Below are 17959 nucleotides of genomic sequence, written 5' to 3' on the forward strand. Positions count from 1 at the left end.
GCTTGGAATTGTCCTGCTGCTGCTGCTGCTGCTAAGTTTCTTCAGTCGTGTCCGACTCTGTGCGACCCTATAGACGGCAGGCCACCAGGCTCCCCCATCCCTGGGATTCTCCAGGCAAGAATACTGGAGTGGGTTGCCATTTCCTTCTCCAATGCATGAAAGTGAAAAGTGAAAGTGAAGTCGCTCAGTCGTGTCCGACTCTTCGAGACCCCATGGACTGCAGCCTACCAGGCCCCTCTGTCCATGGGATTTTCCAAGCAAGAGTACTGGAGTGGGGTGCCATTGCCTTCTCCATTGTGTTCTGGCTTGGAATTGTCCTAGGCTTAGCTAAAGGTATCTTAACTTGTGTATTTGTGAGGAATGAGATAGCAGCTCTGGGTCATGTGCATAGTTCTTCATCTTAGCTGATTTTTATAATAAAGGGCTATCCAGAACATTTGCTGTTGAAAAGACTCAAGTGATTCTGTAGTTCTGTAGTCTAGGATGATAGTGGGCACAGGAAGAAGAGGCAGGCAGGAATTTACACTCTATAATGCACACATTCTCTCACCTTTATTTCTTGAAACTACCTTGATACTGAACTAGTCAGTTTCTTTCCTTCAGCATCCTTGTACCCCACGAGCCCTCTGTAAATGAAACTGACTGCAATTACTCCTACCTCAAAATCCTTTTCTAAGAAGCCTGGTCTGAACATCAACACCATTTACCATCATACACTACTTCCCTTTACCTAACCAATTCATCAAAGTTTGGGATTTATAAAAATTATCCTGAACCTAATTTGGTTTGTTGAGGGTTTATAAAAGATGATAGGTATGTACGTTCCATCACGAGGTATTTTATATGCATGGATTATTATTCAAGTTTGAGGGGAACAGGACATCAGCAGAATGGATGGCCATCAATGTTTGAGAGCTGAAAGGCCCCAGGCCAAAAGAAAACTTCTCCACTGGCCTTTCTTTTAGATCATGAGAGATTGATTTACTTTGGATGAAAATGCAAATATCCTTAGGGAGTAACAGATCACATCATTAATACTATATGGTAAACTAATTTATCATCATTTGAAAACCAATAACCTCAAATGGTACAAGTAAAGCATTTTTGAGTGGGGACAGGGGAAAAGAACAGATCTAGATCCTAGAAGGAGTAATGCTACGTGAAAGGGGAGTCAAAGTATTGCCTATGAGGAGAGCCCAGGACTAAAGTGAGATCAGAGGAGGAACTGGAAGAGCATGAATGATTAACTTTGCCTACTTTACAATTTTAGCTTAGTCCTGAGAGGTTGCAAAAGGTGAGACTTTTACTACAGACAAGTAAAACTACAAGAGTAGAGGATTCAAGCAGCACTCTAGTGTAATTATTTAAATATTAATTTAAAATAACACATTCCTTTATTAGCTTTCTTAGATACTTACCTAATGGGTGAGTCGTGAATGAAGGCGACTCCAGGAGCTGCAGATGAATTTTTAGAGAGAAGAAGAAAATTACTATTTGTTGGTATCCTTCACAGGTACTTATAAAATTGTAATTAAGGCTGTGGTTTTTCCAGTGGTCATGTATGGATGTGAGAGTTGGACTGTGAAGAAAGCTGAGTGTAGAAGAATTGATGCTTTTGAACTGTGGTGTTGAAGAAGACTCTTGAGAGTCCCTTGGACTGCAAGGAGATCCAACCAGACCATTCTGAAGGAGATCAGCCCTGGGATTTCTTTGGAAGGAATGATGCTAAAGCTGAAACTCCAGTACTTTGGCCACCTCATGCGAAGAGTTGACTCATTGGAAAAGACTCTGATGCTGGGAGGGATTGGGGGCAGGAGGAGAAGGGGACGACAGAGGATGAGATGGCTAGATGGCATCACTGACCCGATGGACGTGAGTCTGAGTGAACTCCGGGAGTTGGTGGTGGACAGGGAGGCCTGGCGTGCTGCGATTCATGGGGTCACAAAGAGTTGAACACGACTGAGAGACTGAACTGAACTGAACTGAATAGGTCTTTTTAAAAAAAAAAAACTTTATTTATTTGGCTGTGCTGGGTCTTAGTTGCAGCCTCAGGATCTTCCATCTTCGTTGTGACATATGGGACTTTTTTACATCTTTTTTGTTTTTTTTTTTTTTTTTTTTTTTTACTTTTTTACTATGTTACAGCATGTGGGATCTCGTTCCCTGATCAGGGATTGAACCTGGACCTCCTGCATTAGGAGCTCAGAGTCTTACCCACTGGACCTCCATGGAAGTCCCTTAAGAGGTCTTTCATTCCCTGCTGTCAACACTCTTTTTAAATCCTCCAGGGACTACCAGACAGGCATCAAATACCTTAAGATTTGGGTGACTGCCTACCTCATCAGCCTCATCTATGGTCACCATTCTACATATATTCTCTGCTCCAGAAGTACTGAACAACACACAGTTCCTCTGCCTTCACTATTTCCCTTGTCACTCATGTCCCTTTTAAAAACTTCCCATCCTTTAGGACTCATTCGGCTTGTGTCACCTCCTTCAGAGAGCCTTCCTTTATATCTGCCCAGATAGACAGGCGTTCTCTGTCAAGCTCCTGAAGCGCCCTATACATCCCTCTGTTATAGGACTTACTATGCTGTATTGTACTAGTTTACAGTGCCTGCCATATAGTAAGCACTCAAGAACATTTACTTGTTCAATTAATTCTTTAACATATGTGTTGGCTCAATGTTCATTCATTAGTCTTCCTGTCATTAATCTCTTCCCACTTAAATACTAACATGCTTTGTATGCCATCTAGCAAAGTTCCATAAGTGGATTTTAGTAACTATTTCTGGATAATGATACTAAAGCAAGTCTTCATGTAGAATATGTCCACAGGAATACTGGGATGGTGTATGTCAGTTATGCACGTGTGTGCGTGCTAAGTCGCTTCAGTCATGTCCAACTCTGTGCAACCCTATGGACTGTAGCCCACCAGGCTCCTCTGTCCATGGGATTCTCCAGGCAAGAATACTGGATTGGTTTGCCATGCCCTTCTCCAGGGGATCTTCCCAATTCAAGGATTGAACCTGTGTTCCCTGCATTGCAGGCTGATTCTTTACCTCTGAGCCACTGAGGAAGGCTGTCAGTTATGCACATACATGACTAAACAGTCTTAGACAATAAAAAGTAATGTTACCAATTAAAAGTCAGTTCAAAGTCAGGGTGAATAGCTATTGTTCTCCCAATAAATATAACGTGTATTTTGAATAATCAATGAATTCCAATGATCTGCATCAAAGTTAACTTCAATTCTGTGTACTTTCTTAAGTTTCTTTGTGTGTGAGTGTATGTTTGAGTGTGTACAGGTTTGAAAGGCAGGAGCTGGAATTAATAGTGCACATACATGAAAAAATAAGTGTGAAGATAATACTGTTGTAGTGTTGTTAAAATACGTCTACAAATTCTCTGATAATACTCTCTCCAACTGGTGGAGGCTAATTCTTTTCCCCCTCGAGTGTGGGTTGTACTTAGAGACTTGCTTCCAAGGAAGAGTGGAAGTGATGAGCGGAAGTCAGAGTGTGCTGAGACTAGGCTATAAAATATGGTGTGGCTTCTGCCCCTCTCTCTTGGACCACCCACTCTGGGAGAAGCCAGATGCCATATCATGAGGATACTCAGAGATGTATGCAGATGCCCACATGGTGAGGAACTGAGACCTCCCGCCAACAGCCATGTGAGTAAGCCACCTTGGAAGTGACTTCTTCAGTCCCCATCAAGACTTTAGATGACTGAAGCAGCCCTGGGTGACATCTTGACTGTAACCTCATGAGAGCCCCTGAATCAGAGCCATCCAGCTAAGTTGTTTCTGTATTCCTAACCACAGAAACTGTGAGATGATGTTTTTTTATGCTGCCAGGTTTTAGGGTGATCTGTTATTCAGCAAATAGTAGACCAAAAAATCAGTAAAGACATATAACAGTTGAATAATATAATCAATAAATAGAATTTAAAATTCATTTAGAGCCTTACAGCCTTTAAATAGAGAATATATATTTTTTGTATATCTATGGAACACTTTCAAAATATCAATCACATATTTGGCCACAAATAAAATGTCAACAACTTCAATGTGTCGAATATTTACAGGCTACATTCTCTGAATCTAACTTTAAAAATGTGACTGAAAATATGAATTTCTTGATAATTAAGAGACATACTTAAGGATAACTCTTAGATCAAAGATGGAATAAAGAGGAGAAAGTATAACCTACCTTAAAAAGAACATTTATATCAAACCTATGGGAACGGCTTTCATTATTTCCCATAGGTTTTGACATAAGGCGTTCCTTTCATTTCTTCTCCCATGCATCTATAACTGCCCCCTTGACTGCTCCACTTAGATGTCCCACTTGGATGCCCTCAGGCACCTCAAACTCAATATATTCAAAGCTGAACTAAATATCTGTCTTCCAAACTTGTTCATCTTTCTGTATTGCCTATCTATTGAATGGCACCACAATCCATTAAGTTGCCTGTACTAGAAATACGGGCGATGTCTTCAATTCATTCTTCTCCCTTATTCAATCAGTAGCCAGATCTCATCCATTTGCCTTTCTTAGTCTGAGTCAAATCTGTGCCCAGCTCTTCATCTTTACTGCCACTGACTTTGTTCAGGACTCATTTCTAGCTGTGACTATTATAATAGCCTCTTAATTGTAATAAGGGGCAGTGTGGTATTGTGGTTAGGATTGGTTGAGTAAGATAGACCTGGCTTTTAAAACCTTGGCTTTGCCACATGTTACGTGAAATCTTGGGCATGATAATTTACAACTCTGAGACTTAGTTTATTCATGTGTAAGATGGTAGGTAAAATAGTTTTGTTGTTCAGAGGGTTAAATGAAAGAATACGGTTTAGCATAGAACCTGGCACATAGTGAGTGTTCAATATGCTATTATTTTTATTGTCTCATTGTCTCAAGTCTCCTCACCTCTAATTCTGCTTTCCTTTTTTAGAAAAGGCAAATTCTTTCTTTCTTTCTTTTTTGGGTCATTTTTTGAAGTATAATTAATTTACAATGTTGTGTTAGTCTCAGGTGTACAACAAAATAATTCAGTTATATATATATATATATATATTATATATTTAATGCGTATAATATATATACACATCCCTTTTCAGATTCTTTTCCATTATAGGTTATTACAAGATATTGAATATACTTCCCCCTGCTATGCAGTAGGTCCTTGTTGTATATCTACTTCATATATAGTAGTGTGTACCTGTTAATCCCAAACTCCTAATTTACTCATCCCCCCAACCCGCTTTCCCCTTTGGTAACCAGAAGTTCATTTTCTATCTCTGTGGGTAGAAAAGGCAAATTCTGACCATATTAGGTTCCTGTCAACATTCTTTGATAGTTGTACTTCGATAATAGGATAAAAGGTAAATCTCCTGGCACAGCTTACCAGAATCTTAACGATCAACTGATACCTACCAGTCAAGCTTCATCTTCTGTAATTCTCTGACTTGAACTTTTAGCTAAAACAATTCTGAAAAAAAATCTGCATTTCCACAAACCCACTAGGCTCTAATGTATATATCTTGGTAAATGTATCCTTTCTCCTGGAAGTTCTCTTTCCATTTGTCTGCTTAGAAAATTCTCTCTTTTTTTCCTTATAAATTTATTTATTTTAATTGGAGGCTAATTACTTTACAATATTGTATTGGTTTTGCCATACATCAACATCTCGTCCTTCATGTCTGAGCTCATGTGGCATCTTCTGTAGAAGCTTCCTTGTCTCCCCTATGCTTCCAGTGGACTTTGTATTTGCCTCCTTTATTGCACTTATTATATTGTGTTGTGATTACTGGCATGACTGTTTTATACTACACTGTAAAATCCAGGGTAGGAACCATGGCTTCTCTACTTTGTTCAATAATTAGTATAGTGCATGGTGTGTAGCAAAAGCTTAGTAAATGTTAGTTGAATGTATTAATGCATCGCAGGATTTCCTTAATAGCTGTTGATAATGTTTACCTGGCTCATAGTTTAAGCTTGATTTCTTGGCCTTTTCCCCATTCAAATCAGCACGTGTCACCTATACATGCCACAAGAAAAATGAAAACAAAAAAAATCCTTAAAGGAGTTTTCAAAGAATCTGAACATCACCTATGTCTCACAGAAATTTAATATAGTGATTTTAGAAGTCTATTTATCATAAATATACATGTTTTATTTGGTTTCCATTACTTACATAATTCAAAGGCTTACAGAGTTCCTAGTATGCTAAAATTAATTAACTGAAGAGTGAACTGACCAGCATGGAAGGTAATCAGTTGAATAGCTTAAAAGAATATGTGTGGGTTTTAAAGAAAGTTAAGCACAGGGGGAATGCTGTGAGGGAGCTGGAAAGCAGAGAGCAGCTTTTCTGCATATGTGGGATGTGGCTCTGTCAGTTGGCCAAGAGCTCTACCTGCTTAGGTAATCATACAGGAAGAGAAATCCAACAGAGTAGACTTTGTTTTTTCCTAGGCCTGAGAACTGAACACAAGCCACCAGAAGTCCATTTCTTGACACTGATGGGATGGGTGAGATAAGCTGGAAAATAGTATTGGATTTTGTTGCAATAAAAGTGGTCATATTATTTCTCAAACCGAATTAGGTATTTGTGACAATTTGATTTACTCGTATTGTCCAATGTATTTTAAAGCCTTAAAAAACAGATGGTCTAAATTTGTGTATTGCTTATTTTTTGGGTAACATATGTATCGATAGTATTATGTTTGCCATCTATCAGTTCAGTTCAGTTCAGTCGCTCAGTCGGGTCCGACTCTTTGCGACCCCATGAATCGCAGCACGCCAGGCCTCCCTGTCCATCACCAACTCCTGGAGTTCACCCAGACTCACGTCCATCGAGTCAGTGATGCCATCCAGCTATCTCATCCTCTGTCGTACCCTTCTCCTCCTGCCCCCAATCCCTCCCAGCATCAGAGTCTTTTCCAATGAGTCAACTCTTCGCATCAGGTGGCCAAAGTACTGGAGTTTCAGCTTTAGCATCATTCCTTCTAAAGAAATCCCAGGGCTGATCTCCTTCAGCATGGACTGGTTGGATCTCCTTGCAGTCCAAGGGACTCTCAAGAGTCTTCTCCAACACCACAGTTCAAAAGCATCAATTCTTCGGTGCTCAGCCTCCTTCACAGTCCAACTCTCACATCCATACATGACCACTGGAAAAACCATAGCCTTGACTAGATGAACCTCTGTTGGCAAAGTAATGTCTCTGCTTTTGAATATGCTATCTAGGTTGGTCTTAACTTTCCTTCCAAGGAGTAAGCGTCTTTTAACTTCATGGCTGCAGTCACCATCTGCAGTGATTTTGGAGCCCCCCAAAATAAAGTCTGACACTGTTTCCACTGTTTCCCCATCTATTTCCCATGAAGTGATGGGACCGGATGCCATGATCTTCGTTTTCTGAATGTTGAGCTTTAAGTCAACTTTTTCACTCTCCACTTTCACTTTCATCAAGAGGCTTTTGAGTTCCTCTTCACTTTCTGCCATAAGGGTGGTGTCATCTGCATATCTGAGGTTATTGATATTTCTCCCGGCAATCTTGATTCCAGCTTGTGCTTCTTCCAGTCCAGCATTTCTCATGATGTCGCTCAGAAAATACTTTTTTTCTGACTCTATAGTGAGGCATGGAGAAGGAAATGCCAACCCACTCCAGTATTCTTGCCTAGAGACTCCTGCATACAGAGGAGCCTGGTGGGCTGCTGTCCATAGGGTCGCATAGAGTCGGACACGACTGAAGCGACTTAGCATACATGCATAGTGAGGCAAGTGAAAAAAGTTATTAACTCCTGATGTGCAACTCGTATATTGTCTTAAGGTAGTTAAGATTCTTTCTTCAGATACTGAGAATACAGATTATGCATTTAACATAGGATATAGGAAAATGTGTTAACTTTTTAGAACAGGTGAGTCATTTAATACAGTGCTAACAGAGCCAAGGATGTGGGTTTGAGTCTGAAAGTGAATGACCAATTGGTGACCCACAGAGATGACAGATGCTGTGACCAGAGGCTGTACCCTAAATGTTTGTTGTCAATTTTTCCCACCATCGACTGAGTGATCACCGACCACAAAGGGGAGAGGGTGAGGCTGTATGTCTGTTTCTGTACAACCCATCAGCATGAGAAGAGAAATGATTCACGAAAGTCCAATATGTTGCTTCCTGTGTGAATGGGCTTGAAGCTTATCTTTTAAGAAGCCTACATACCTAAGAGCTAAGTGAGAACACTCACATTGTTTCTGGTAATTTCTATTAAGAATTGAGACAAGTATTCAAATTTTGGGTCTATTTAACACATTTAAAATCTCAGGCTCACCTGAGATTTTTCTTTTGTTAGCTTACTAGTTGTTACTGATATGTCCCTACACTTAGAGTATGGCAACGTTAACACAACAGATAGCCATAAGCATTGGAAGTCTGAAGTAACAGGATTCTTACTGTGGATTCGCATTTCAATTTTTTTTAAATAAAATCTTACTATAAGATGGTTAATTTCAGGGAATAAGACTGTTCTGAATTGTCATTTAATGAATGAAATTGTGTTATGTCAGTCTTGATCCTCATTCTATACTTCATTGTTTCTGTGTGTATCTGGGACAAAAGAAAAGTTACTTGCCTGTTGTTTTGAAGTATCCTGTAGACAGTATCTACAGATACTTGGTGTTTTCGCAGAAACACCTAGACTCTGAAGTGTAGTAATTTCTAGGGGAAAAAAAGAGGTAACTTTAAATATGAAAAAAATCATATAGTTCTCCTTGCTGGGCTGCCATAAAGTCTAAAATTACCATAATCAAGAATGTATTTATCTATGGACATTAAGGCAGTATCTCTGAGTATAAGAACCCTTTTTGTGAAATCCCCTGCTTACCAGCTTCCAGGGGCCCACTGCTGCCATTAGGGACAAGCCTCAACTCCCTGGCTCTAAGTTACTTTGCCAGCTAAACTTCTCACCACTCCCCTGCCCTAGAACAAACTGTTCTGCACTTCATTCAGTAAGCAAAGGGAAACCACAGAGGACTTTTGGGTAGAGGAATTATATGTTCAAAGCTGTATTTCAGGAAGGTTACATTCACAGCAAAATGTAGGACAGATCAACAAGAAAAAGAAATGGGAGACTAATTATTACAGTGCTTAATGGCACAGGAAGCATGAATGGAAAAGAAGGGAGTTATGAGAGGATTTAAGGAGGCAGACTGGACTGGAGCAAACAGCAAAGAGTCAAAAATGACTCAGGTTTTGTGCCTGAATAAAGTTAGGAGGAACAGAGCGCTGGTTTGGGGATGAATCTGGTTTTGCACATGTTGGATCTGAGGTACTCATGGGCCGCCCAGGTGAAGATGTCCCAGCGCTGCTAGTAAGTGTGGAGGTTACGCGTGGGAATCTTTTATGGAGACAAACAGAGACTTAGCTAATCTCTAGTCCAGCCCTGGGAGATGGGAAACAGGATGGATTTTTATGTCTGGGGAGAAAAGATGGTAAAAGAGACCTTCCTGGGGAGAAATCTCTTCACTGGGACTCTCTAATGGCTGCATTGTCAGGAACTTACAGAGGCAGTCACAGCAGAGACTCTAACTTCCTCACACCTTGTCGATTCCAGAAGGCCTATTCTCCCAGCAATCACTTAAAAATGTGATGCTTCTATTTACAACCATGAATAATTCTTCTATCTTCCTTTATCAAATTAATCATGGATTGTATAATCAGAGAAAAAAGCATAACTTGGAAGACTATATGACAAAATGAATTATTTAACCAAAAGATATCAGAGCAATTATAAATACTGTTCATTTTCTTACCTCCATCATTTGAAGGATATGACATCCTAATGGTTTCTCTATCTTTCTGTATGGTTTAACATTCAAGAAAAAAATTAATTAGTAATTATTCTTCTAAAAGACCCTTCTGCTGATTCTAAAGCAATCAGAATAATACAGTATCTTGTCTCCCCTTCCCCTCATCTCTACCTCTCTACTAGGTGCTGGTCTCAATGCTAATACATATTATTAACCTCTCACTGGATATCTTTTACAGGTACCTCACTTTAACTAGTTTAAAATGAAGCTTATATCGTACCCAGGTACGCGATCTTTTCCTGTCTTTTCAAACTTGCTACTTGTCTGTCTTCCACATTTTGGTTATAGGTATAATAATCCTATAACCAATAATAATAATCCAGTGCTCCATTCCAGAAAGCATAGACTTGTTCTGTTTATTTCAGATAAGGCTAGTTTAATCCAGTCTAATGTCTATTGAGTACACTGCCTGGAACTAAGATACATAATTCCTGACCTCAAGAAGCTTATCACCCAGTAGAAAAGACAGACAAATATGATGGAGGATAATGAGTTCTGAGATAGAAGTAGGCCTCAGCACTATGAGAGCATACAGGACCTGCACACAAAAGTTAAATCATCACCATCGTTGTCATCTCCTTTTCTCTGGGTCCACACATCTGTTGAGTCACCAAATCCTGACATACTCTGACTCTGAAATATCTTAAATCTGTGGCCTCTGGTCACCCTCATTGTCACAGCCTTAGTTCAGGCCTTTATCATTTTTATCTGGACTATCCCAGTAGACTCAAAACGATCTTGCCTCTAATCTCCTCTATGTAGCTATCTCACACTGCAACTAGAGTATCTTTTAAAACCCAAATCATTTTTATCTCACATCCTACTAAAAAACCAGCAATGGTTTTCTACTACTGAGAAAATAAATTCATACTTCAGCAAGGGATACAAAGTTCTGGCTTCAACCTACCATTTCAGTCTCTTCTGTTCCACTGCTCTGGTTTTGCTGGCTTGAGTTTTCATGCTTTCACTTAACACTGTAAGCCTGTCTGCAATACTGCCTCACTACATCCTCACATCTATTCATCTGCAAACTTCCCACTCATGTTTCAAGACCTAATTCAATGAAAGTGAAGTCGCTCAGTCGTGTCCGACTCTTTGCAACCCCATGGACTGTAGTCTACCAGGCTCCTCTGTCCATGGGGTTTTCCAGGCAAGAGTACTGGAGTGGGGTGCCATTGCCTTCTCCAGGGGATCTTCCTGACCCGGGGATTGAACCCAGGTCTCCTGCATTGCAGGCAGACATCTGCTTTACCCTCTGAGCCACCAGGGAATACTACAATTCAATGAAGCCCTCCTTTTATAAAGCTTTTTTAGATTTCTCTAGGCAGGGCTATTTCTCCACACTTTCTGTGCTTCATATTTTATGCAAAGCAAAAGTCTCCTCGCATTTGACTGTAAGGACTTTCGTTTGTGTGTCTGATCCCTGGACAGTGCATCCCCAAGAGCAGGGATGTCTTTTCTATCTTTGTGTCCTATGTCACCTACTTTCCCCTTTCCCCTTCCTTCTACCTTTCCCTACTTTCTACTAGGACCCGGCCCACAGCAGGTTGTCAATAAACATTAGCTAGCGTCATCATCATCATTATCATCATCAAATATTTGTTAGTTTCTGCTCAACTACCTGGTACATTTAGCATAAAGCTGACTCAGAACCTTCTCTACCAGGAAGACGGTTCAGATCTGTGTAGAACTCCATTATTTCTAACCAATCAGTACCATGCCCAGTGAATGGGGATATTCCCTAGAAAGAAAAATTAACCAGATAAATGAGTGGCCAACACAAAGCACCTGAGACATAAAGCTTTCTACCTTTTGTTCTGCTGTGTTACTCTGTACATCATGTGGAGAATGCAACAAGGTTGATCTTCTTCCGGGAGTCTTTACAGAACTATACAAATGCTGGGATGGTCCTATAGGCAAATGAAAGAGAAATCATTTAATTTTTAAATTTGATTGAACTGTAACTGAAGTACAATAAACTGAACATATTTAAAATGTACCATTTGGCTTTGGCATATATATATATATATATATATATATATATATATATATATGTATGTATATAAACCGTTGAAACCATCACCACAATCAAGGTAAACATTTACATCATCCCCAAAAGTTTCCTTGTGCCCCCTTACAGTTCATCCCTCTCTCCTCTCCTATCTCCCAGGCAATCACTGATCTGCTTTACTATAAATTAGTTTGCATTCTCTACAGTTTGCTATAAATGGAATCAAACAGGGGTTGTACCACCCTTTTTTTTGTTGGGGGAGGCTGGTGATCTGGCTTCCTTCGTTCAGCATATTTTGATATTCATCAATATTGTTGCCTGTATTAATACTTTATTCCTTTTTATTTCTGAGTAGTATCCCATGGTATGGATACACTAGTTTACCCATTTGCCTGCTGAAGGGCATTTAGGTTGTTTCCACTCTGACTATAATGCTGCTATGGACATTGATGTTGTCTTTATCTGAACATATATTTTCATATCTTGTGGGCACCTACCTAGGAGTGAAATGACTGAATCACATGGCAGATGTAGTTTAACTTGAGCTGCCAAAATTTTTTCCACAGTGGTTGTACCATTTTACATTCCCACCTGCAATGTCAGACAGTTCTAGCTGCTTCAAGTCCTTGCAAATACTTGGTATGGTCAGTTACTTCAATTCTACTAGACATTCTACTGGGTGTGTAGTGGTATCTCATTGTGGTTTGATTTCTATTTCCCTAAGGAATAAAGATATTAAACAGTGTTTTGTGTGCTTATTTGCCATCTGTGTATCTTCAGTAAAATGTTTGCTCATGCCTTTTGCCCAAGTTTATTACGTTGTCACATTACATGTACTACGTTTTTCTATATTTTACACTTTTTTTTACAGTGATCATGCCTTCTAGATGTAGGTCTGGAGACCACCTTTTGTTGTACTCACTTTTGGGGCTTGAGAAATGAGAAACAGCCATTATGCAACAGGGCTATTTTTTAAATTTTATATTACTTTTTCATTTCTGACTAAGTATAAGATCGCTACCCTCATCTTTCATAGGCTTTCACTTACCTGGGGGTGGAGCTAGGGAAGGAAGGGGAGGTTAGAATTTTTAACAGGACAAATGCCACGATGAACACCCAGGTAATAATATTCAATATCTGTCATCCCCCAAAATGATGACACAACCAAGACATTATGCCTTGCAAGCCATGCAGTTGTCTCAAGAATTTCGTTAAATTTTATCTTCCTTTTTGTGTAGAAACATCCTGGAATGCTTGAGAAAATTCTTCATAGTGTCATGGAGATACCCTTAGCTTACCAAATAAGAGTTATCTGGGCTCAGGAAGAAAAAGGATATGACTTTAGGAAAGTTAGAGGGAAAATGTCCACTCCTTTAGCAGCTCAGAAATGGTGGGAAAATGGGAAGGTGGTGAGAGTGACTGGAGACCAAAGACATCAGACAGGGCTTCACATTTTGCTTACGCTGGGCCTTGGTGCTTCAGATAACTGAGGCTAACAGAGAGAAAAGAAGAACTATTCTCAGCTCTCTGTTTAAGACTCTAGAAAGAGATTTCCTTGGCTACCCCTACTTTGACTCTTCCTCCTCACTGGGGTCATGGACCCCAAACTTTGTAATACAGTGTGGTCAGGCAGAGCAAGGCTCTCGCCAAGGTTTTGCTTTCTTTTTCTTTCAGTTTCAAAACAGTTCAGCTTTACTGACATATATAATCAGTTCAGTTCAGTCGCTCAGTCATGTCCGACTCTTTGCGACCCCATGAATCGCAGCACGCCAGGCCTCCCTGTCCATCACCAACTCCCGGAGTTCACTCAGACTCATGTCCATTGAGTCAGTGATGCCATCCAGCCATCTCATCCTCTGTCGTACCCTTCTCCTCCTGCCCCCAATCCCTCCCACCATCAGAGTCTTTTCCAATGAGTCAACTCTTCACATGAGGTGGCCAAAGTACTGGAGTTTCAGCTTCAGCATCATTCCCTCCAAAGAAATCCCAGGGCTGATCTCCTTCAGAATGGACTGGTTGGATCTCCTTGCAGTCCAAGGGACTCTCAAGAGTCTTCTCCAACACCACAGTTCAAAAGCATCAATTCTTCGGCACTCAGCCTTCTTCACAGTCCAACTCTCACATCCATACATGACCACTGGAAAAACCATAGCCTTGACTAGATGAACCTTTGTTGGCAAAGTAATATCTCTGGCTTTTGAATATGCTATCTAGGTTGGTCATAACTTTTCTTCCAAGGAGTAAGCGTCTTTTAATTTCATGGCTGCAGTCACCATCTGTCGTGATTTTGGAGCCCAGAAAAATAAAGTCTGACACTGTTTCCCCATCTATTTCCCATGAAGTGATGGGACCAGATGCCATGATCTTCGTTTTCTGAATGTTGAACTTTAAGCCAACTTTTTCACTCTCCTCTTTCACTTTCATCAAGAGGCTTTTTAGTTCCTCTTCACTTTCTGCCATAAGGGTGGTGTCATCTGCATATCTGAGGTTGTTGGTATTTCTCCCAGCAATCTTGATTCCAGTTTGTGCTTCTTCCAGCCCAGCATTTCTCATGATGTACTCTGCATATAAGTTAAATAAGCAGGGTGACAATATACAGCCTTGACGAACCAGTCTGTTGTTCCATGTCCAGTTCTAACTGTTGCTTCCTGATCTGCATATAGGTTTCTCAAGAGGCAGCTCAGGTGGTCTGGTATTCCCATCTCTTTCAGAATTTTCCACAGTTTATTGTGATCCACACAGTCAAAGGCTTTGGCATAGTCAATAAAGCAGAAATAGATGTTTTTCTGGAACTCTCTTGCTTTTTTGATGATCCAGCGGATGTTGTCAGTTTGATCTCTGGTTCCTCTGCCTTTTCTAAATCCAGCTTGAACACCTGGAAGTTCACAGTTCACGTATTGCTGAAGCCTGGCTTGGAGAATTTTGAGCATTACTTTACTAGCCTGTGAGATGAGTGCAGTCGTCCGGTAGTTTGAGCATTCTTTGGCATTGCCTTTCTTTAGGACTTATATAATAGACACATAAAATTGTAAGATAGCTAAAGTGTACATTGTGGTGATTTGATAAATATGTGTACTGTGAAAGGATTTCTCCCCCCTTCCATTTAGTTAATTAACATCCATCACCTCACATATTTATCATGTTGTTCTTAGCAAATTTCAATTATACAATACTTTTTTTTCAACTATAGTCACCATGTTATACATCAGATCCTCAGACCTTATTCATCTTACAGCTGAAAATGTGTACCGTTTGACCAACCTCTCCCTATTTCCCCTTGAGGTTTTGCTTTCTTAAGCCACTCTTGATTCCCATGTGGTATACACATGGCCCAGGAAGGGCTGAGGGTCTAGCTGGGAAGCTCGTCAAGGGGAGTCACTGGGCTGGGGGTAAGAGGGCCCCTCCCAGAGTGTTATGGAGCAGGCAGTCAGGACTCAGGTGGAGTGGGAAACGCAGAGGGTTCTACTAAGCCCAGCGAGACCAGACCATGAGTCATTGCAGTGATGGCCAATTCAACTGTGAATGATGACAGGCCAAGCACTATCTCAGTGGAGATAAGGGCATGTCTCTGAAGACCAGAGGAGGCAGAGAACAGTCATCCAAGCAGCCTTACTTTATTCTGCCTCCATGGGGCTATGGAAGCCAGTGTTCTCCAAAAGTCAATGTGCGTGTCATGCACTGGGGTCTTGTGAAAATGCAGGTTCTGATTCAGTAGTGGGGCAGTGCCTGAGACTGCGCTTTTATAATAAGTGCCTCAGTGGCCCATACTGCTGACACTTAGAGGAGTAAGAACATAAGCCACACCTCTTGCCCCAGACAACACCTTTGGGAAAGAAGCACAAACGACTATTTTAGTATTTCTAATTATTTCAATTACTTTTTTGTCCTTGGTGTGACTTCTGGCGACCGGCAGTGATACTCGTTTTCTTGATCTTTGGATAAGAAGCTTAAAATAAAAAAAAAAAAAATTAATAGTGGTGATGACAAAGTTATTCAAGACAGATTCTATTTATCCTTTTATGCCCACTAGGGGGAGAACCATATCCTAATCTGTATATGGGGAGAAATTGGAGAGGGGACGTAGTAGGTCTCAGTGGGAGGCAAATTTGTACCCCAGAGGACAATGGAATTGGGACATGTCTGGAGACATTTTTGGTTGTTACAAACCAGGGAGAGGGATTTCTCCTGGCATCTAGGGGATAGGGGCCACGTAGGATGCTACACATACTACAATGCACGGATGGTCCCCATAATAAGCAATTATCCAGTGCAACATGCCAAGTGGCAAGGTTAAGAAACCTTAGGATAGATGTGATGGGGAGGGAGGACAATCACTTTTATAATATTATCTTGTATAGTTAAAGCTCTCCTGGGCAGGGGGTAGAACTGTCTTCTGGCAAAAGGGAAAAAACTCCATCCCTCTGTCCTGCTCAAGAAGAGCATGGCTTTTTCTTTGTGTGAGGATGCAGACCAGCATAATACCTGTGCTAGAGACCCTGGAGGCCATGTGCTGGAGACCCCACAATGGCCATGACAATTCTTGGTTGTGCCTCAAAAATCTGGCTGAGGCAACCATACATATATACACCTGATTTGTGAAAAAGCTGACTGCCGTTCCTGTTTCTAATCATTTAGAAACAGACAAAAGGATTCTAAACTATATGTGTGCTAACTGGGTTTTCATTAGAGTTATGTGTATTCCTTGGTGTTGACATGGTAAAACATGATGTCTTTGTTACAGTGATAAGTCAATTTCATATGTGAAATAGACATCTTCATTCTCCTGTCACCTCTGTAATACTGTGAACATCAAGTTCTTTTACGTTTTCTTTTTCAAAAAGCATCTGAGGTGGGCACTGTTTAAGATGCCTACCTGAAACTTTCCTCCTACTGGAAGGGGAAGTTAACAGTTGAAGATGGAGGGAGAAAGCTGGCTGCTAAAGTGATGTACTGTCTCAGAGGCAGAAGGTTACACCCTCATCTCACTGAACTGAACTGTGAGCTTTAGTTACTCACTCTTCCTTCACAAACTTTTCATTCCTTCCTCCCTCTCACATTGTGTTTACTGACTGGTCCTTTTTAAAAGTTCTCTTGAACCCATGCTCTTGCTCATTTCTTAAAAAGTGAAGTCTTTTCTGCTTCCCTTTAAAACTTCTTTTTATCTGGTTCTTTTCCCTTCTTTCTCTTTTGTCCCCCCTCACACATCTTGTCTCCTGTCCTCTCTTTTCTTCCTTTTTATTATTTAGCGATCCACTTTTTAAAAGTTTTTCATTCCTTCTCTTTCCAACTCTCTACCTTTCGTGTATTGACTTTTCACTGGTTTCTCCTTTTCCACATCAGTTCTATGTGTGTATGTATGTATGCAGGGATGTATGTATGTATGTATGTTTCTACCTATCATCCATCTACCTATCTGCGGTACCTACCTATCCCTCTACCTACCTAGCCATCTATGCATCTATCTTGTCTTCTTTTTTAAAAAACTGACTTCTACTTTTTAAACCCATCTCCCTCCATCACACACAATTGTACTTGGCTTTATTGGTTCTCCCCCTCATTCTCACATTGTCTTTTTCTGCTTTTTCTCACTTTCCCCTACTGACTCATCACTTATAAACCTCTTTCCTTTCTTCATTATTTCTTACTTCTGTTCCATCATCCTTTCTTCCTATCTTTCTTCCTCCCTTCTTTATCTTTGCCCTTCCCACCCTCCTGTCTTCCTTCCTCCCATCCTCCTTTTACTCTCTTTCTGCTGGCTCCCCTTTTATTTTTTCCTATCTGCTCTAACTCTCTCATTCTCTTTTTCATGCATTCCTTCTTACTGGCTTCCACTTTTAAAATTATATACCTACCTACCTACTTACCTATCATCTGTACAACTGCCTACCTACCTATTCAGCTCTCTACCATTTATCTTTGTCTTTATTTTTGTCTTTGCTTTCCTGACTCCTACTTTTACAATCTGTCCCCCGCCACACAACTGTTTTAGGTTTTTTGTAGGAAAATGGTTCCTATATTTTCACTCTTACATTCTCTTCCCTTCTTTAGCTGTCTTCCCTACTGACTCATCCTTTATTTTTAA

At 40.4% G+C, this 17959-nt stretch overlaps 1 protein-coding gene across 18 annotated transcripts in view; it reads right to left on the reverse strand.

Annotated features, from left to right (window-relative positions):
* Positions 1 to 17959, reverse strand: part of LOC147341532 (fibrous sheath-interacting protein 2-like) — a 142051-nt gene that overhangs the window by 26743 nt on the left and 97349 nt on the right. For 15 of the 18 annotated variants that reach the window (XR_015159851.1, XR_015159852.1, XM_086389758.1 and 12 more), the window contains 6 exons: positions 15755 to 15823; positions 11676 to 11776; positions 9810 to 9855; positions 8630 to 8715; positions 5982 to 6042; positions 1419 to 1455 (listed from right to left, as the gene is read on the reverse strand). Coding sequence is in view for 16 of the 18 variants with exons in the window: in XM_086389758.1 (XP_086245884.1) it covers positions 1419 to 1455; positions 5982 to 6042; positions 8630 to 8715; positions 9810 to 9855; positions 11676 to 11776; positions 15755 to 15823 (400 nt within the window). In the remaining 2 variants the exon portion in view is untranslated. The remainder of the gene's footprint in view (positions 1 to 1418; positions 1456 to 5981; positions 6043 to 8629; positions 8716 to 9809; positions 9856 to 11675; positions 11777 to 15754; positions 15824 to 17959) is intronic. The other 3 variants (XM_086389756.1, XM_086389760.1, XM_086389768.1) reach the window with 1 other exon arrangement.

The sequence above is a fragment of the Bos grunniens genome, chromosome X, assembly GCF_055505025.1.
Source record: "Bos grunniens cultivar Pamir isolate PY7600 chromosome X, Bosgru_T2T1.0, whole genome shotgun sequence".
NCBI lineage: Eukaryota > Metazoa > Chordata > Mammalia > Artiodactyla > Bovidae > Bos > Bos grunniens.